This window comes from Lycorma delicatula, chromosome 3 (genome assembly GCF_047948215.1).
Source record: "Lycorma delicatula isolate Av1 chromosome 3, ASM4794821v1, whole genome shotgun sequence".
NCBI classification, from domain to species: Eukaryota; Metazoa; Arthropoda; class Insecta; order Hemiptera; family Fulgoridae; genus Lycorma; species Lycorma delicatula.
Genome location: NC_134457.1, coordinates 49,485,959 through 49,508,128, shown reverse-complemented (window position 1 = coordinate 49,508,128; position 22,170 = coordinate 49,485,959). Strand labels below are relative to the sequence as shown.

At 28.9% G+C, this 22,170-nt stretch overlaps 3 protein-coding genes across 4 annotated transcripts in view; 2 read left to right on the top strand and 1 right to left on the bottom strand.

Moving 5' to 3' along the window:
• The window catches only part of HnRNP-K (Heterogeneous nuclear ribonucleoprotein K), an 82,969-nt gene extending 74,027 nt beyond the window's left edge, over positions 1-8,942 (bottom strand). The window contains exon 1 of the mRNA XM_075359792.1: positions 8,784-8,942. The gene's annotated coding sequence lies outside the window, so the exon portion shown is untranslated. The remainder of the gene's footprint in view (positions 1-8,783) is intronic.
• Positions 8,943-9,356: 414 nt separating this feature from the next.
• LOC142321581 (protein O-linked-mannose beta-1,4-N-acetylglucosaminyltransferase 2-like) lies at positions 9,357-20,430 on the top strand. Of its 2 annotated transcripts, XM_075359789.1 has the most exons (3): positions 9,357-9,744; positions 14,171-14,248; positions 14,945-20,430. In XM_075359789.1, the coding sequence occupies exon 3, from the start codon at positions 14,956-14,958 to the stop codon at positions 16,393-16,395; it is 1,440 nt and encodes a 479-aa protein (XP_075215904.1). In that variant the 5' UTR covers positions 9,357-9,744; positions 14,171-14,248; positions 14,945-14,955; the 3' UTR covers positions 16,396-20,430. The 2 variants fall into 2 exon arrangements, with proteins under 2 accessions (XP_075215904.1, XP_075215903.1); XM_075359788.1 differs by having other exon boundaries at positions 14,171-20,430.
• LOC142321582 (phosphoglycerate kinase-like) lies at positions 9,754-11,280 on the top strand. Its single transcript, XM_075359790.1, has one exon. It carries the CDS (start codon positions 9,931-9,933, stop codon positions 11,179-11,181), a length of 1,251 nt encoding a protein of 416 aa, XP_075215905.1. The 5' UTR covers positions 9,754-9,930; the 3' UTR covers positions 11,182-11,280.
• Positions 20,431-22,170: the final 1,740 nt, after the last annotated feature.

Genomic DNA, 22,170 nt, shown 5'->3' with positions numbered 1-22,170 from the left:
ATGTTTATAACACTGATAAAACTGGGATTCACTAGTGAACTTGCTCAAACATCTATGTTTGAAAATGAAAAAAGCAGGAAACCAGACAGAAGCAAAAACAATTCTGTATGTACAATCAAAAAAAAAAAAATCTATTGGACATCACAAAGTAAAAAAATAAGACATTGATGCTTTAAATTTGTAAAGATATTACCCGCTGACTTTGGAAAACATAATGCAAAGTTAAAATTTTTAATAAATGGCCGATATAAAATCTAATAAAAAAAAGAAAACAGACTTCAAAAAACTGCAGTGAACATAAACAAGGGTGAGTTCATTCCATAATATAATCAATAACTGTGTCTGAATGGGAATGGGATTTTAGAAAATGAGTTATAAGAAAAAGCCCTTTGGAGGGAAGTACACAAAAAAGGAAACTGGCTAAGAAATGTGATTAGCAGAAGTGGCATCTTAACTGCATTGAAAGGGTCAGTAGAGGGAAGAAAAATGAAGCTAATAGATGAGGTGAAGATTGGAAACTACAAGCGGAAGAATACTGCCTGTGACAAGGATGGAGACAGAAATGACATAAGGAATCTGCTGCCAGGCAGAACATCAGATTATAATGAAACCCTACGAAATTGCACTGCCAAACAAATCTATCAAAATGTGATGCACTTTAAATGTACTGTGACATGACAAAATCAGTGAATTTCCAAAACAATATGAATGCTAACAATAAATTGATAATTTCTTCAAAGAGAAAATAAACAAGAACATCTATTTCAACTCTTTAAAACATGATTAAAAGAAAACTGTATTTGTGACATGTGTTTACCCACAAAATTTTTGATTTAGGAAGGTGGGAAAATTTAAGTTTCATTTTATTTTATAAGATCCTGTAATCACATTTAAAATTATGTACTTTTTTTTTGTAAAAAAGTATTCATGTTAAAAAAATTCTTTAAATATTCAGTATATTTTAATGTGTTGTATAAATATTATCTTATTTTTCAGCAAGTACATTTCTTTGTATAAATATTTTGACTAGCATTGCAGGGACCCAAAAATTATTTTAGAACACAAAATTAGTATAGACAAACATTAGGAATACTAATGTTTGTATATATATATATATTTCATTCTAACGTAGTATTTTGTGCAATTTATTTATTTATATATATATATTATATTTGTATAGAATCAGTCATTACACTCTTGACAACATTAGTTTGGGCTCATCCATACATAATCGTGTTACATAGCAGCTACTGAATGCAATATACATATTGTTCTTTAGATGGCAAATTCTCCACATAGTTTGAAGTTTGTGCAAGAGAATTCTAAGGAAATTTTAGGGCATTTGAAAACAACTTCTAACTTGAATTTGAACAAGTCATCCAAGTGAAAAAAACTACCAGAAACATAGGTATTTGAATTAATCTGATAAATCCTGAAAAACTAATGTTATGCAGTAAACTTCAGTCTAGCCTCTGGGGAGCAATAGAAATTATTTATAATTGCCTAGTTTATATAAAATTTAAAAACGTAGTTAACATTAAATATTATCTTCAAAATTCCTTACAGCAATTAACAGAATTCATTCAATGTAAATACTGTATATCACCATAAAAGGATAGCATAAGTTTGCTATAAAGTACACCAGTGGTTCCCAAAGAGTGCTCTTTGATACTATAGAGGACACCCATGAAATTACACAATTTTCATATTATTTCAATTTTAAACCATGTCATATGATTTGCATCGCAGATTGGGTGCAAACCACTCAATAAGAAATATATGAGCATGGATATCTTCATGCACAACACCTGCTCACAGACAGATACATCATAAATTTTAACACTACTGTGGAAGATAAATACATCATACATTTTGCCATGTACACTACAGTTAACTACAGATTATACACTATTGTACAGATTGTACACTACAGATTAATAGAGTAATTTCAAAATATAACATAACTACAAATAAGTAATATCTAACAAAATCATCTTAAAACACCAAATAAATAAGATGCATTAAAATCATATTAAGGAGAACAGTTCTCATTCTTCATTGTGAACATTCCTTTATTAAATATGCAATCCCTTTTGCTGAGAACACAATATACAAACATGTTTTACAATTGAAATTGTTAATTCCTATAGACTTATTCATTGGAAATGCTTAGGATAAATAATTCACAGCAATACAAATCTACCGATTACTAATTCTTTCTGTATATCTGGTTATTCATAATGTTCAGTTTAATTATTATCTCCAAATTTGGAAAATATTAGAACACAGAATAAAATGCTTAACTTGTTTTATATCATTGTTTAAAAACACAATTATCAAAGATCATTTTAAAATTGGTATATCTTGACTATATACAAAGGTTTACTACAAATCACAAATATTATTTATGTAAATCATTTTATAAAAAAAAAGTGAACAAAAGATTAAAATAAGTGTTGGTATTAATGCAGTAGGTGATCTACAACTGTAGTTAGTTCTTAGATGGCACCACTGAAACGCTACATTGGAATAAGAAAATAAATAAAATCTAACCAAACTTAATCTACGATCATTAGTCAAGGTTAGATTATATTATTTTCTTATTTCAATATAGCGTTTCAGTAGCTCCATCTAAGAACTAATTAAAGCAATAGATCACCTACATTAATAGGGGTATTACATTTTATTTCAACAAATTATCACCACATCACTATTTTTTTTATTTTTATGATATTTAGTATATGATAAGTAGTAGTCGCCTTGTAGTGGTCAAAAATTTTTTTTTTATTTAAAAAAAAATTCCCTAGAGTAACAGACTATTTTCTAGCTTGCCAACAGGTAAAAATAGCAGTTTTCATCACTTTTTCCATGAGCTGTAAAGCATTCTTATTTTACATCATAGAGGGTCAAAAAGGGCTTTTTGGACATAGTAAAGATACAACCTTATCTTGGTGTACTAAAAATTGATTTTGTTACACAACCAAATCTTGAAATATTTAATGAAGTTATGTTCAGAAATTTTTTTTTTTTTTTTTTTAATTTTGGACCCAAAACAAATAATGAAGAGCTTAGGGAAATAGGCCTATTTTTTACCTTTAAACTCTTAGGTACCAATAGTACTTGTCCAATTTTATTTTTTATTATAAAATACAGATTGTCAATCATTAAAAAAAATGGCCGCCAAATCGTAAGATTTTGAAAATGAAAATGTCATATTTGGAGCCCAAAAACCACCTGCGGGACAGGTGGCAAAAATCTGAATGTTTATGGCAGTAGGTACTTTAAACCATATAAAATTTATTTTGTTACTGAAAGGGGTTGATGACTAATGAAATCAACAAAACCACTAAAACACCTTCCTTCCAACCATAAAAAAATATCCAAAAATACTCATGTTTTTTTAGATTATAAAAATTATAACTTAACTCATAAGAGTGAATAAATTGATAATTAATAAATAGTCCATTACAGAATGATAAATAATAATTACAAAATAATAAATTCTCAAATACTTGAACAAGTTGTTCAATTCACTTTTAGCTTCTTTTACTCGTGCTAATAGAAGTTATAAATAAATCTGGTACTTATGTGTTAACGCCACCACAGCTACAGCTTTATTTAAAAACAAAGTAGTCAATCAGATTTCGGTGGAAAATGGGCCGATATAGAGTTTAACATAGATTCAAAACAGTCTCTTTATTAATTTTAATAAATGGTTATTTGTATTTATTTATTTTATAAATATAATTTAACCAAACTTAACCTACGCTCGCTAAGCTTGGACTAATTAACAGGAGTGTTTTGATTATTTAAATAAATAATTGCAATAATTACTGAATTTATTAAATAAATACTCAAAAAATTATGGTGTTAATTAGTCAAGGTTAGCGAACGAAGCAAGCGTAGGTTAAGTTTGGTTTAATTATATTTATAAAATAAATAACCATTTATTAAAATTAATAAAGAGACTGTTCATTTTCCACCGAAATCCAACTGACTACTTTGCTTTTAAATAAAGCTGCAGCTGCTGTGGCGTTAATATGTAAGTACCATAAATCTTGCATTTTTTTATAACAAAGTTGTAAAACTGATACGTCCTCATTCATCTTCAATGGTGTAATGTTGTGTACTCTTCTAGTATTTGATAGAAAAAGCTCAGACAAGAGAATCTTTAAAATATTTTCCAGTTGAACCCATGTTTGATTCAATGATTTCTTGAATGAAGTACCAGGACCCGGCAGATGGAAAAAATGTATTTGACATTCCTCTCCATTTTCGTGTATTTCTACTTCAACAATTTCGCCTAACCAACACTTGCAATCATATATGCAGCAGACACAATTTTTACATACCTGTAAACTAATCAGAAATACTAATGTCCTTGTTTACCGATACTAAGTAAATATTTCTGATACAGGGGTCGCCAGACTTTCAGAATACATTTCTGACTTGTTGGAACATAACTGTGAAAGGTTCTTGTTTCTGGCGCTGTTGTGATTATCTGATAATGAGAACTGAGGTATTCTCCCGTCTCTAACATCTTTATTAGAGCAGAAAATAAATGTTATATTTTTAATACTGTCTGCACAATAATTGTATATTTTAGGCATAACAATTTAATCGTTGACTGTCCTGTGAAGGCTTGCTTTAGTTGCAATCCTTTTTACAGTTCCACCAATACAATCACGTGGTCCTTTTCCATGGTGAGGCAAAAAAATGCCATTCAGCTGTGATTTCAAAATCTTCTTGATGGTAGCACAAATTTATGGCATGTTTTTGTTTTTATACTGGGCTGCAGAGCCCAGTATAAAACTACAATTGATCTCAATGGCTTAAAGAAATAGGCCAAATTAAGAAGGGAAGTCAGGCAAGGTTGCCTGCTGTCATAGTTTCTGGTTAATTTGTTTATTGAAAAAATATTGTGGAAATGAAAGAAAAACCAAAAGGAATGAGAGTTAATGGAAAATACAAGCATTGTATCCGCTTTGCAGATTGAAACATTGATATTAATTAGATTGTACTGTTGTAGAGAAGGTTGTCAGTTTTTATTATTTGGGAAGCACTGTCCTAGCAACATGAATGTGCCACGAAAGTAAAAAGAAGAATAGCGCTGGCAAAACGAGCTTTCCAGGATAAAAAGAATATACTGACTGATAATCATATGACTATGCAAATAAGGAAACAGTTCACTAAAACTTTGCGTACTGTAACTTATGGGTGTGAAACATGGACACTTGGGAAAGCAGAAAAGAAGACTGGAAGCAATGGAAATGTGGATTTGGAGGAGAATAACAAGAACAAGCTGAGTGGAAAAGAAAAGAAATGATAGCGTTAGCAGAAGTGAGCGAGAGGAGGTCCTGGCTAAATGTTATATGAAGAAGAAGAGCGAAATAGATAGAACATATAATATGACATGACTAGTTCTTGAAAAATATATTTTAGGGCAAGATTTTGGATAAAAACCTAGAAGTAGACAGAGAGCAACCATCATCAATAATGTTAAAGAAGAGATGGGTTTTGATTCATATGACTTGAAGAGAGAAGTGGAGAAGAGAGTGACGTGGCTAAATCAACAAGGCGTAGTGCCTTTAGTGAATGAGGGAAATGCCAAGTGCCGAACAAGCTTTATTCACCGATTCAACTATAACACATTAAGGTTCAAATATATCTTGACATTCCAGTTCACTTTATGTATCATCTTGTGTTTATTTGTATTTTGTACACAGTGCTCTTCCTGAAATTAATTTTAAATTTGGATTGCTTGTTGAAAGTGACAAAAGATATTTATCAAAGAGATTTCTTAACCAGTTTAGTGTGACAGCTAAGTGGGTCAGAGCAACTTTTCCCATTAATACAAAAATATTTATCTAAATATTTGGTTTTATGAAAAGTAAATATTTTTTGTTTCCATACATCAACTTCTTAAAATCAATGTTATTTGCTGTTAAGTAAACTCTAAAATATTGTGCAATACTGAAGATCTAAGCAAAGCCAATTTGCGACATACAGTTTCAGTGTGAATGCTAGTTGAACACTCCATAATTTGTTTTTATAAAATGCAAGGGTTCTTACAATAATAATGCAGTTAGTGTAAATTATAAAACTACTAATTGCACCTCACTTTGTCTTATCCTAGTTTCTCCACGCCAAAATAAAAGATATCATATAAAAGAGAAGTTCACTGCTAATAAAATTACTTTATAAACAAGTTAACATTATGTAACCACAATATTAACACTAGCAACAACACATCACATTGAAAAGAAAACAGTAACGAAACCTTTTAGAATGTTTACATTAAGGTATACACAAACATTATGTCCATTCACTTTCGTGTTTAAACATGAATGTGTGTATGAGACATGATTTAAGTAACAAACTATCTAGAATATAAGCCATCTCATTATAGACAAATCAAAATATTTTGTATAGTAAGCCTACAACATTAACTGAAAGAAATACATGCAGTGAATTTTTTGGACACATTGTTCATGGTTAGAAGGAATGGTGTTTTTAACGGTTTTGATGGCTTCATTACTCGTTAACCCCTTCATTAAGAAAATAAATTAAATTAAATTAATTTTATATGGTTTTTAAGTATATAAAAAGTACTTATAGCTGTAAAAATTTCGGATTTTTTTACCTGTCCCATATGTGGTTTTTAGGCTCCAAAAATGAGCCATTTTCAAAATCTTACGATTTGGCGGCCATTTTCTTTTAAATGAACACTCAGTAACAGTACAATTTTTTTTTTATACATACAACAAAAGGTAAAAAATAGGCCTGTTACCCTAAGCCCTTCATTATTTATTTTGGGCCCAATATTTGAAAAAAAATTGTAAACATAACTTCAGTACATCCCAATTCGTTTTGTTACTGTGTAACAAAATGAATTGCAATAAAATTTTTGAAAATTTGTTGAATTAAAATGGAATACCCCAATATCAAATTGTTTGTGTAGTTCAGGTGGACAAATAAATATTCCAGCACTTATAAGTGACTGAAGATTTTTTAAAAATACTCTGAAAGAAACTTAAATCACTTTATAAATAGGAAAGATAAAAATGTTGAAATACAATTAAATTATGACTGCACTTTTGGCAAGCAGCTTAAAATAACATAAGGTATTGTAAAAAAGAACCCTTAGTTAACAAGAATTTTTTTAGTTGTTAAATAAAATAAATAATTATGCATAAATTCTCTTTCAGAGAATTTACAAAAACTCAGCTGCTTTTAGCATCAGATGAAGTTAATTTATACAGCCAGTATAACTGACTTCAACTGAGGAACTCTGCACGCTTACATTAAATGCAAACAAGATTTACCTTGCAGGGATAATTAATTTAATCTTGTAAAATTTTACTAGTCTAATATTGTTTTTGCAAACAGTTTATAAGTGCCAGCGGAAGATGAGCAACAAGAATCAGTACTTAAAGATCACCCTAGATAAGGGAAACTGAACATTCTAACCATGCACTTCAAAAATGTTTTATTTTGGTTTATCATTAAAAATGTTACTTTTAAGTAATCTCTTCCAAAATTATCTATTTCATGGCTTATTGTATAGTTTCACCAAAAATCCAAAGTAATCGAGCATAAAACCATGACTCTTTAACTGTAATATATTAACTATATATGTAATATATATTAACTATTGCAATATATTCAATCTACAACACAGCCTAATCTTCAACAAATCAGTAAACATCAACCAAAATTCACAAAAATAACTAACTTTAGTTGCAGTATTAATAAGAAAAACTAATGCTGATGATTATGATCCCATAGTTTGCTCATTGATATTCCTTATAGCAACCTTCCTATCAAAATGGAAGATGCTGTTTTTTCTTCTAATAAGAGCTGCACCTCCAAGAATTAAGAAAAAGAATAATATTGGTTTAAAAGATAAAAAATAAATAAACATTAATTGTATGTAATAGGCACTGAAAAAGTCTTTGGAGGGAAATTACAAAGGACTCAATTTTTAAATGCTACTTTCATACAAAAATGTACTACTGCCGCATGATGGAATTAAATATAAAACATATAATGGCTACAATAATGCTACCTTTCTGAATTTAATTTTTTTCATTTACCTGAAATTTTTTTTATAAAACGGCAATACCCGCAAGATTAATTTAAAAATATTAATGGTTGCACAGACACAAGTAGGCTGAAATACTTTAGAAAATTATAACCGAAATAAAGACATTGCAAACTAAACATTGATGGACCAGACCACAAAAGTTAAGATATTCAGTAAGAAAAGAATTTTAAATAAAAATAAAAACATGTTAACAAAATATTAATTACGGGAATAATGTTCAAAATCTTTTTCCACAATACAATCCACTTGGGGGCCCATAAAATTAAGGTCAGGTTATATTATTTTTATAAATCACATACACCTACACAAATATTACATTCAGAAATGAATTAATTTGATTAATAATATATGTACTTTTACAAATTATTCGAATTTTTTGTGTGAAATCCACAATTCAATCCAAATGCATTTGCACAATGGTTTAATGGAAACCTTGCTTCAATTACAAATTTTTAAGCATCTTAATTTAGAATGTACCACTTGAGTGTAACTCAATTTCATTTCTAAACATAATACAAAAATCAAATGAAAGTAAACAGCAAAGCTGAGTCCACAACCACATTTTTTAAACAAGTAGAGCATTTTCACTCAATAAATGCTGCAAGCCACCATCCATGGTACATTTGCAACGATTGACAAGCAATAAATTAAGAAACTGAAGATTAATATTACTTACCGAAATATTAATAAATGCAGGTAAGTGTGTTTGATTCAGCGAAATTAAAAAACCAGCAAACTCACCACAAAATCAAAAAATATATGTACATAAATAAACAATGATGCAGAAAACCGGCCGAAGCTAATGGCGCCTTCTTAGAAGAGAACAGGAAAACGGTTGTGAATTAGAGGGAGCGGTGACCGTGAACAGGCCGGATATAGTTTGTTTTCTTTTACTTCTTTTTTCTTTCAAAGTAGTAAAACATCTAGAAACTTTTGCTCTAATGGAATGTTTCTGCAATATTTTTCCATTGAATATTTATTTCCATAATTAAAAAAAAATGTTATAGTTTCAATACCATAAAACATGTGCTTTTATAAACTGTATTTTTTATATATAATGTAATAACTAAATTAAATCTGTCGTTATTAATACTTATTAACTCATATTAATAGTTAAAATTATTTTTATAACTAAAAGTAAAAATTTTAACAAATTTCATTCATGACATAACTACTTTACTTTAAAAATTATCACTCTTCCTTAAGTTGATTTTTTTTTTAATACATATATTTCTTTTTTTTTCAGGTGACGTTAAACGTATTAAAAATTTTACCCAACAATAGGTTTATTTTATTAGTATGGTTCGTTATATCTTTCAGTTTATTTTTTGGTGCCATATTCAAATTTTTGATTTAACAAGAAATCACGCATGATTACACCAATTGTATAAAAAATAAAATTTTTTGTTTCGTTTTAATTTAAGTTTTGATCATGTTGTTCATGTAAGGAGGTTAGAATATTTCTTAGTAACGTTTGTATATTGCTCTATGGCATATAATTTTTGTAAACCATTTTATTTTAATAAAGAACTAATTATTCTCTACAACAAATCATTTTTTATCGCGCGGGATTTTCAATAAACATTTATTGAAGGAAAGTACGTTGCTTACTCTTTGAACTGGGATGAAAGATGAACGTATGTACAACTACTGTATTTTTCGAATTACAAATTTTATTTCAATGTTTTTTGTAGTTGCATGTCATTAACCTGATTGTTTTTACCTTTTTAAATTTCATCTCATGGTATAGCTGGCACTTGTTTTTTCAACTAAATCTGTATAACTGATCTTCTGAGTATTGTTAAGATTGAAAAATTTCAGCCATGAATAAGCTTGCTATAGATTGTCTAGAAATGAAAAATAAAAGAGTATTGATGAGAGTAGACTTTAATGTTCCTTTGGCTGATGGAAAAGTCACAAATAATCAAAGAATTGTTGCTGCAATGGACTCTATCAAGTATGCTCTCAAAAGTGGTGCTAGAAGCGTTGTGCTTATGTCCCATCTTGGTCGCCCAGATGGCTTTCCCAACCCAAAATATTCGTTGAAACCTGTTGTTTGTGAGCTTGAAAAGTTGTTGCAAAAATGTGTTATATTTCTGAATGATTGTGTTGGACCTGATGTTGAAGCTGAATGTGCTAATCCAAAATGTGGTTCAGTCATCCTCTTAGAAAATCTTCGCTTTCATTTAGAAGAGGAAGGGAAAGGAGTAGATGATAAAGGTAACAAAGTAAGTGCTGCTCCAGAATGTATTAAATTATTCAGGCAATCATTGAGGAAATTAGGAGATGTCTATGTGAATGATGCATTTGGTACAGCGCATAGGGCGCACAGCTCTATGATGGGCGAGGGATTTGATAAAAGAGCAGCAGGGTTTCTTATGAAGAAGGAATTAACATATTTTGCTAAAGCATTGGAAAATCCTGAAAAACCATTTCTAGCTATATTAGGTGGAGCCAAAGTAAGTGATAAAATTCTATTAATTGAGAATTTATTAAATAAAGTTGATGAAATGATTATTGGTGGAGGTATGGCATTCACGTTTTTAAAAGAATTAAAAGGAATGAAAATAGGGAAATCCCTTTATGATGCTGATGGTGCTAAAGTAGTTCCTGGTATTATGGAGAAAGCGAAGAGTAAAAATATTGAAATACTTCTTCCAGTAGATTTCATTACCGGAGATGCATTTTCTGATGATGCCAATGTTGAGTCTACAGATCTTGAACAAGGAATTAAAGAGAATTGGATGGGACTTGATGTTGGTCCTAAAACAAGAGAATTATTTAAGACTTCTATTGCTAAAGCTAAAGTTATTGTCTGGAATGGACCTCCTGGTGTATTTGAATTTTCCAAATTTGCTGATGGAACAAAACACATGATGGATGCAGTGGTAGAAGCTACAGCTAAAGGGGCTGTCTCCATAGTGGGTGGGGGTGACACTGCTACTTGTTGTGCCAAATTTAATACTGAAGATAAAGTAAGTCATGTCAGCACTGGAGGAGGTGCAAGTCTTGAATTATTAGAAGGAAAAGAACTTCCAGGTGTAGCAATTTTATCAAATGCAAATGATAAATAATGTTTACATGATATAATTTCTATCATTTTTTATTAAATTTTAAAAACATTTTTTATCAGTGCAAGATTTCATTGTTCTTAGTGTTGCTTTATAATATGATTTAAGTTTTAAGATGTAAATTATTTAATATTAGAAAAAATTTTTGTTTATATTTTATAATTAAACTTTATTTTTTATTGATGAGATTTCTTTATTCTTATTGTTACTTTGAGTAACAATTTTTCTTTATTTAAAAATATTGATTAGTCACAAGGACACTTAAAAAATTATTCTTAACAGTTTCAAAACAGTTTTGTAGATAACCATGGTAAGATGAGGTTTATAATTTAATAATATAAATTTTACATACTAAACAGTAAATAATTATGTAATTCGTAGTTTCTTGATAGTGTAAAATCAAAAAAATAATTTTCTATGACTTTGTTGTAAAGTATCTGAGCTAGAAGACACTAATTTTGACACTTCCTCTGATTATATCCAGTGTGTAAAAATTTTTAAACTGGAAAAGGACTCTGCATCTTTAGAAAATATTGGAAACCTTCCTAACCTTCATAAATAAAAGAAATGTCTATTTTTATCAGTTTGAAGTGTTAGGAAAATTAATAAGACAAATGAAAAAAAATCATATTTGCATTAAATTTTGAAACATGTAGGTTAAAACATCTTTTACAATATTAAGTTTGTAACTTTTGAATATCTTAACATTAGAAATTTTGAATTTTAAATTTTTAAATAGAAACATTTTTTAAATTACTTGTTAAATTTTAATTAATTTAATTTATAAATTAACTGTTATTCAATGCTGATGTTATTACTACTATCCATGATTAAGTGTGAAAAAGCAAATATATTTTGTGATTCATGTGCCTAAAATTTTCTGGTCTGCCTAAAATTCATGAAAATGATAAAAACATGTAACCTTTATAACAGTTTTTATTAAAGCAACTAGATTCAGAATTGATAAAGTATTTATAGATATGAGAGAAAACTTCACTTTGTGTAGAATCATTTTATAAAAACATATTTATCAATAAAATCTCCCGTCGTAGCACAAAATTATTAGTTGACATCGTTTACCTACTTAATTTTTATCCAAATATATCCCTGTTAATAGAAATTAAAATATTATTGAAACTAATGAATGAAATAATTTTTTTCAGTGAATATCAATATTTCAATCAGATAAGCTAGAGCCCCAATCCTCTGCATGCAATTTATTTTTTCAGTAGAAATACTAATAATTTTATTATTTAACAGAATTTTGTCGAGTTGAAAACTATATAAAACATTACAAACCATTAGCGTAAACATAATTTACTAATTTGATTTAAAAATGGATACAAAAAGAAACAGTAGTATTTATCTTATTAGATAATTCAGATTTTTAGATTTCATAATAATAAAGCTAGTAAAAGAATAAAATGTAAAAATATAAAATAAAAAAAACTTTTGTGTGTGGTAAAACACACTCAATTTCTCAAAAACTACCAGTCCAGAGGAGCTTAAACATGTTGACTGTCATGAGGATTACTAGTGATCCTCAAGCTTGTTTCCTACAATGTTTGTGAGAATCACATTGGATTCTCTGTCATATATTTCTTTTATGAAACAGAAATCAACTTGGCATTGTAGCCATGAATTGAATCTGTAGTATGACACTACAGATTGTCTTTATTATTATTATTGTCTTTCTTATGTCTTTTATTATTTATATATGCAAATGGCATCTTCTGGTGGCATTTTGAAGTAATTATATGTTTATTATAAACATTTGTTCTAATGTTTACAGCTGGTCTTCAGTACTTTCATTATGTTAGTTGTTCATTCAATTGAGTTTTAGTCTAGAAAAGTGTTGTTTATTCAGGAAAGTATCTATATAATTTTGAGTGTCATTTTATTTTGTGTGCAAAAAAATGTTACCTACATTACGTACTGTATATTCTTTTTATAAAGTTTTGTTTCATATTGGATTATACAATTTAGGTTATAGAAAGTGTTTTTGAAGTAGTTTTATTGATTTGAGGCCTTGTATTGGTAAGTGTAATTACACATAATTTTGTTATGGATAATAAACAGCATGGTTGTATTAGGCTTAAGGAAAAATATCAAAATCATTGACTGCAGCTGAAATTTATGCAATGTTACAAGATAGTGAAAATGAAAGTATGTTTTCACATCCTAGTTCTTACTATGAGCCTGAGGAATTAGATCTATCATCATCTTCAGAAGATGAAATCACAGATTCCAGAAGGCCTATATTAAATCCTAACAATTTGAATGACTTTGATTGGCAAGAGGTTGATGTGTCTAAACTATCTGCTATACAGTTTACAGGAAAAGAAAAATGTATATATAATGACGTTATCAAACGAATAAAAGAGAATTTACACCTATTATGGTATATAAAAGATTTTTCGATGAAGAAATTCTGAATGTTATTGTTGAAGAAACTAATACACCAATATTTTTATTCAACAAAATGTAACATCTCATTCTAGTCTACTAAATCAATGGCGGGACACAAATTCTGAAGAAATGTGGGGATTTTACGCAATTATTATTTGCCTGGGGATTGTCAGTACCCCCAAATTTCAGATTATTGGAGTCGGTGTATTGTAAAAAAATTCTTTTCTGCAAAAACTTATGATCAGGAATAGATTGCTTTTGAAATTTGTTCACTTTTTGGACATTATTTTAAATAATTACAACAGTACGGATTTTAAGACAAATTTTAAATATCTGTATGTAAATATAATGAAGGAATGATAAAGCAATGAAAACTATTGAAGATTTTTGAAGTGTACAAAGTTTATTAAGATATAGGTAATTAAATGATTTTAATTAAATTTTCAATTAAACCTGTATTGTGAAAACAAGCTTAAATTAAATAAACATGGTCACATCAGATATTTTAAGGTGAATTTAAAATGTAAAGTTATATCTAGATCATATCTTAAACAGTTAATAACATGATCTTCCTTTTTTTCAGGAAAACAATTTAATTTTTAAACGACTAATACAGTGATGTAAAACAAACTGCAGTAAAATGTCTATATTTTACTATCTGGTATGTATCAGTCAACAACTAAGAGGTGCGCATCTTAAATTTTTAATTGTTGCGAGAGTAATTTATATTGTTAAAACCTACTGCTGCAGAGATTAATTATAGAATTCTAATGAATGAATATATGCCTTCTTGCTCATCATCCATAAGTTACAGTAGTTTGTGACATTGTAAGATTTGTAGTTTATGGTGCTATGCTCATTATTTTTCATTCACAAACACCAGTGTTACAAAAGTTGGTGCAGCCAGTATCATATAGCTAAGTTTTTATATTTAAAACGGTGGTTTTTATATTTTTTACGGTGCTTCCGTAATACTAGTAAGTTCAGAACCATCTGTGACACATTGTCATTAGATAAAAAGTATGAAAAATGTTTTCAACTGCATTAACAGCAGTAAGTGTTGCATTAGCAGCTTGTTTCACATTCATCATTATTTATCAAAGTAAAGTAGGCATAATTCCTGCTGATAAAATTAGTAGCAGCAAAAGTAGCAACAGTAATAATTACAACCAAAATAAATTTTCAACATCAATATGGTGTTATAATGATAAAAATTACAATAAAATTTGTACCTTTACAAATATATGTTACTCACCAGAATCAGAAAACTTTATAATCATGTTAACTAACCAATCTATATTATCTGGGTTAAAAAATAAAAACGATTTAAAAGAGATTTCTCTTTCATCTGTTGCAGATCATAATAATATGTTTGTAAAATTTCAAGTTATGACAGATAATGAAAAATACTTTAAAAATGGTGATAATTATATTGTGCTTGTAGATGAACCGATATTATTAATAAGAAGATTTAAATCTGATAACATTATGCACGTTATTCATGATGACATATTACCTATATACATGACATATAATCACTTATGTGCTGGTGATGTTGAACTGTGTGTTAAAAATAATCGTCTTATGTTTTCTGATGATCTTAGTGATAATGAAATGTATTTGGAGTGGTATAAATTATTTTCCAGTAAAAAACCTTACACTCTTAAGAATTTAAAGGCAATGACGTGCTTTAATAAAGTTTTTGTTGGGCTTTCAAGAGAAAGTGTATGGTTTCAGTATGGATTTGGTAAGCCCCAAGGCTCGATTTCATCTGCTACATTAAATTCAGCGATTACTAATAAATTTAAAGATTTCATATTAAGTGGTTTTAACATAAGAAAACCAGTACTATCATTAAATAATTTAAATATTATATTACTGAGTAGAAAAAATAATAGAAAAATTTTAAATGAAGATTTTGTAATTAGTAAAATATCAAGTATTTTTAAGTCTGTTTATCCTGAATATAATGAAAAACTTAAAATACATGTATTAGATCCTTCACAAAATAATTCTTACAGTATTCTAACCACTGTTATTGAGTCACAAATATTAGTAGGAATGCATGGCTCTGCTATGATATATACATTATTTCTTCCTGAAAAATCAGCAATTGTCGAAATGTTTCCATTTGGAATTCAACCACAACATGTATCTCCAACACGAGCTTTATGTCAGTTACCTGGAATATTTCATAATTATTTATCTTGGCGAAATTTTAAAGAAATTAATACAATAACATATCCAGACCGTTCTCCTTTGCATGGTGGTATTGCACATTTATCAAAAAATGAACAAGAAAATATAAAAAATTTAAAAATTATTCCGGCAGTAGAATGTTGTCATGATCCTGCATATTTGTATAGAATGTTTCAAGATACAATTGTTGATGATAGTTTTGAAGTTATTTTAAAGCAAGTGCTAATAAATCAAAAGGAAATGTATCAAAATGTCCCAAGTATGTACTTTACCAGCTATATAAATAATTATTGGTTTTTTCCAGCCCCAGTGTCAAATGTAACATGTAAAATTGATAGAATAGTTAGAAAAATATTTGTTAAATGGAATAAACCACATAATATTCAAAGTATGGAACTAACCAAACTATCTGTTCTTTATAGTGTTACAATTAAAATCTTTTCAAGAGTGGTTATGTTAGAAACACTTTCATATATAGCTAGTATTAAACTAACTTCAGAGGAAATTAGTTCAGCAATACAAAACTGTGACATTCATGTTTGGATTAAAGTTAGTATTAATGAAAATGAAAGTATTGACACCCACTCATTTTGCACGTTTCTTAATTAAGCAAATATGATGAAAAAAAAGTATTTCATTATTCATATTATTGCATTTGTAACACTGAATGCCTTTGTTTTCACAACAGTTTGACACTGCCAACTTAATTTTGTGAGTTTATTATAAAATAAAAAATAGGATGTCTTTTTCGGGGTTATAAGATGGTATTAAAAAATATAACACTACTGTATCATATACAGAGTGACTCTGGAGGAAAGGGAAGTAATTTGGGAACAGATTCTAAAGCTTGAAATAAGGAAAAAAATTCTCCTATCAACATTTCCCAAAAATGCTTTCTTATCAAGTTATGGCTAGTGAAAAGTTTTGCCTGGATTTCAGTAACCTCAAGAAATGAGTTCATATTGAAATTCTTAAGGCTTAGATAAGGGGATAAACTTGATGGTTTCTAAGGTTCGAGAACTGTATCTCCGTAGTTTTGAAGATATCCAACTTAAAACTGAAAGATTTAGTGAGAAAAACATGTTTTTTTTTTTGGTTTGAAGTACAATAACTTTGTTAAAAGGCTATTACCAAAACTTGTAGAGAATTTAATTCTAAAAAAATTGGTGTAATGAAAGTTTATGAAAAAATAAAAACTTAACAAAATATATTATGAATCTGTAAAATTTAAAAACAGTAAAATAGTGTGGTTTATACTGTATTAATTTATAAGTGTTACATTTTCTGATGCCAGCCTAATGATATCTTAACATTTCTTGATGAAGGCAGCAATATTGAAAAGGTGAGAAATCAGTTCATCAAATGTGTGTCTGCTTTTTGCTTGTATAACTTGCATTTCATCCATCCCCATAAACAGTAAATCTAAGGAAGTAAAGTCTGGTGAGCTTGGTAACCAATTTACTAATCGTCTAATGTCCAGTCCATGTACCAGTAAAATTTTCTTCAAGAATTGTCTTAGTTCATTCGTGAAATGACTTGGTACTCCACCAATTTGATAGTACTTGTTATTTGTTTCACCAATGAGCAATTTTCAAACATTGTAAGAAATTCATTGTTTAAAAATTCCAGATAATTTCTCCCAGTGACATGTTCTAGTATGAAAGGGCTTGTTAACTGGTTGTTGATCATGCCACACCATACATTCACTGAAAATCATTACTGGAAATTTGATTCAACTACAGAATGTGGGTTTTCTTCAGACCACCAGTAACTTTGTCCGACTATAGTATGAACATAATTAAGTGGTGATTATTGTTAACCCACGGACAAAACTCCAGTCATCTGCCATGGTCACCGAGATGGTGCTTTTGAACTTTCTGAACATAACATATTTCATGTCACTTTTTTTCTGTTTTACGTTGGATATCATGTAAACTGCAAGAGATACAGTTTTGGGACCTGTTTTATCTATTTCTAAGGTCAAAAGACATAAGAAATTATCAAGTTTACCTTTACATAACACTTAAAAATTTCAGTATGATGCCATTTCTCCAGGGGAACTGAAATCTGGGAAAAATCTTTCACTAGCACTTCATAACAAAGCATTTCCAAACATATGTTTGCATGAATGTTTTCCTTATTTCACGCTTTACAATCAGTTCTCAAATTATTTACCTTTACTTGTGAATCATTCTGTGTATTATACATCACTATAGCAATATATTTGTATTGGTTGAAAAGCTATTTTCAGTACAAATATGTGGGTGCCAAAATCAATTTAAAAAAAATTCTATATATTTTCCCGGTTTAAATTTTAATATTTTAAGTTAAGAGAGTACATTTTTCTTTACAAAATAATTATTTTTGTTACTGTAACTAGATGATAAATTATACAGGTAATAATATACTGGTAGCCTCCTTTGCACTGATTCAGCTAGTAAAATTTTAACTGAAAATTTATAAAAAAAATTACAGTAAAATACTTAGGTGTTCATTAATTTCAAGGGATCGAGAAATATTATAAACAGACAAACCCTATGAATCAGGCATGGAATAGAAAACATGAATTTTTGAACTTTAGTTAAAAAAAAGAATGTTTATTTTTCAACTCGTAAATTAGTTTAATCAAAATTTATGTTATTTGAGCAAATTTTAAGCCTTTAATTTTGAACAAAGTGATATTTTATTTTTTTAAATTGGTTTACAAATAGCCGAGTTATGGCAGAAAATTGATGTCATTTTGTGTCTGTTTTCATTCGATTAAATATTAATTGTTTTTATTTATTATTAATTCTTGTATTGTAAATTAGTATCAAATTAAGTAATAATTTTTTCTCAATAATAGACCTAATAATTAAAAAATAAAACAACTCTGTTAACAACTGTTAAAAGTTATCAGAGATGTTCAGTGTCTGTCCACCATTAGAAGTTACGCAAGTCTCCAGTCTTTTACTGAGAGATTGTCTTAACCGCTCAAAAATTCTGGGATTATTCCTAATTTGTTGAAAATCATTTTGGATCCTTTATTGAAGATCTTCAATGTTGAATTGAATAAGCAATAATATTTTTCAAATGACCACACAGGTAGTAGTCAAGAGGTTTTAAGTCAGGTGATTGGGCAGGCCAGGGCACTGGCCCTTTGCAGCCTATCCATTTTTCAGGGAAAGTTTCATGCAGGAAATCTGATACCAACTGACTGAAATGTGCTGGAGCTCCATCGTAGTGAAACCACATATTTCCTCTTAATTGTAGAGGTAGGTCTTCCAAAAAATGTGGAAGATTTTCAGTTAAATGAGCAAGATAATTTTCTCCATTTAAGCGATTTGATAGAATGACAGGACCCGAAAGATAGTCATTAAAAGTACCTGCCCATATGTTCAGGGAAAATCTTTGTTGATGACGACTTTGGAAGGTACCATGAGGTTTCTTATCACTCCAGATACACTGGTTGTGATAGTTATGAACCCCATTCCTGATGAAAGCTTCATTTTTACATTTTTAACGTGATCAACAGTAATAGTCACTGTGTAAAATTATTCAAAAGTGAAAAATTAATATCAATTGTTTTGTTATTATTTAATATTAAATCTTATTGTGAGAAAATTATTACTAATTAAAATTAATAATATATATTTATTAATTATTATTATTAATTTTGATGAAACTAATATTTATGGAGATATAAAGAATTGAAGAAAAATAAACATGGCCGCTGCCATTTTATAATTTGCGAAGGTATTTAATTCCTGATTTTTTTTAATAATTTTTAAACTTTATTACCAAGATGCTTACCAAATATTAATGTGATCCCGCTATCTAAACTTGAGATATAAATTTTTATATGAAAATAACAAGATGGCAGACAAGAGGAAAATGAAGTAGAAATTACCAATTTTCCTAAGGATACTTTTTGCTTAATTTTACAAGTAGAATCTGAAAACGTATAGCCAGCCCACCATTTTAGAAACACTGTTTATTTCAGCTAGTCAATACAAAATTATTGTTTATCATTAAATAATAATTTCTTATGAATACAAATTTAAATATTTTTTCTGAATAATAAATGAAACCCAATTCTGTATAAAAATTAATCACTCAGTTGAGACAAATAATCAAAACAAAGTATAGATGCTTAAACACATGTGTATGTGAATAAAAAGTTCATGTAAAAATTGAGAGTAGGAGGTGGGAATACAAGGACTCCCAGAAGAAACGAACAGGAACCAATAAACTGAATTCAGTTTACTTGGTTCAATTTACATGGATTCAGTTTACATGAACTGTAAACTTAATCCATAATAAAAATCTAGTTATAACAAAAGGGAGATGTCAAAACTTGCTAAAACAACTGTTTATTCATAATGTCTGAAGTTTGTTTGAAGCAAACACAGTGTTATAGACAAATGATTTTTCTGATGAAATGAAAAGCAAAGTGATTCAAGTAAATAATTTTTTTTGTAATCTGTATGTGATAAATGATTTAGCTATTCATATAATTAAGATTTTATAATAAAGTAAGAAGTTTTCTGTTACCAACATTTATTTTGTTGTTTTTCTAGAATTGTTTTTGAACAGGTTTATTTGTTTCATGTTATGTTATTGCATAATAAATATTTTTTTGCTGAAAAATTGTTTTCTAGTATGTTTTTTTGGGAGGGTAATAAAAAAACACTCTCTCTTGAGTGATCTTAAACCTTTCAATATAAACTGTCTAAGATTAATATGTTAAAATAATTATTTTACTGTTTAAAAAACAAACATTCAAAATGTTTATTTACTGTAACATATATATATATATATATATATATATATATGTGTGTGTGTGTGTGTTTGTGTTATGGTAAATTGATTAATCTAGTGATTATGCATAATTACAGATTAATGTGCATAATTGCCTTTAAAGTTGGAGAATTTAATAAATATGTGGTAATTTATCACATTAGAAATAATTTCTTTTGTTTCATATTTATGTTCTGTTTTTCATTTTGGATTGCTATTTTCTTTAACGTATAACATATCTTATGGCATCTTTATTAGTTTTCATGTTACATCAAAAATTATTGTTTTGAATCAGCAAAGGATTCAGTGTATTCATTTCTCTGAGGAAATTGTCACAGTGTATTCATTTTTCAAAAGATACGAGGAAATTGTCAACACAAATTAAACCTAACCCTTTGGAAAACATCTTAGGTTTAAAACAACCATAGCTTGAACAATAATAAAACATAAAAGGAATAACTTCTACTTCTGTTAATATTGCCATGTGTTCACAGTTCGACAAAGATATTGAGAGACTAAAAAATGCATAAATTTATTATATATACAGTTTATTACTCTAAAGATGTATCAACAGAATAAATAATAAAAATAATAATAACAAAATGTAATATATATAACATACAAAATAGTAATTCAAATAAAAAGACAAGATTTATTTAATGACAGTTAAATTAATGAATACCAAAATACATTCCAATTTACTAAAAATGCTGTGATGACTGCTAGAAACTAATATTACATTAACAACAAGAAACACTAGAAAAGTCTAAAGTTCATACAATTCAATTTTTGCAAGTATTATTACTTTTACTTTTACTGTTTATAAAAGGACTTCCTTATATTTTATGAATGAATGTAATACCGTCAAGTTCACTACTGTTTACCAATAACTTGCCAAACTACTTCTTGTATTCATTCACTGTCCACAGTGGAATAATCATGACATATTCTTCATTCGTTGTTAACACATGCTTACTGATATCATTTGTTATCACGACTGTGCTGAACATGCTGAACTACTAACTGGAACAGGAAATAGGAGGGTGCAATACCCTCCTACTTTTTGCAGTATACAGACTCGCGTCCTTTGCTACTGGGTGATTCTATTGGACTGGCGGGTTATTAATAGTAGTTGGCGTTGATTTGGTTTGTGAAGTTTGGATTGCGTTCCGATCCAATGGAGGGCTTTATTGGTAGGGACCCGACGGAACTATGCTCTAGTAAGCTTATCTTCCGTGACGCACTCCATTTCAGCCTAGAGTGGACTGAAATCCTTTATTTAAGGGGTCGTCCTCTCTTAAGGAAAGGACGCCGGAGGCAATTTTGGGCCATAGGTTATGGAAATGGAAGTGAAATTGGGTGAATTGTCTGCATGTCTTCCTATAGTGGGGCCTCAGGGTGAAGCTGTAGACCTTGCCTGTCTCTTCTCTTGATTAACCTTTAAATAACTGCTTTACTTCTAGTTCTAGGAAGAACTAAGTGGGCAAGAAGGCAGGTTTCTTCTTTCAGCGGCAATTCTTCCTCTGCTATTTCATCATCTCTTCTTTCTTCTAATGAGGAAGGTGAAGGAGGTTTGAGCAGAGGAAAAGTGGGTGTAAGGAGTGT

What these genes read in the sequence shown, in the direction of transcription:
- LOC142321582 (XM_075359790.1), top strand. Translation starts at nt 9,931, where the DNA reads ATGAATAAGCTTGCTATAGATTGTCTAGAAATGAAAAATAAAAGAGTA.
- LOC142321581 (XM_075359788.1), top strand. Translation starts at nt 14,617, where the DNA reads ATGTTTTCAACTGCATTAACAGCAGTAAGTGTTGCATTAGCAGCTTGT.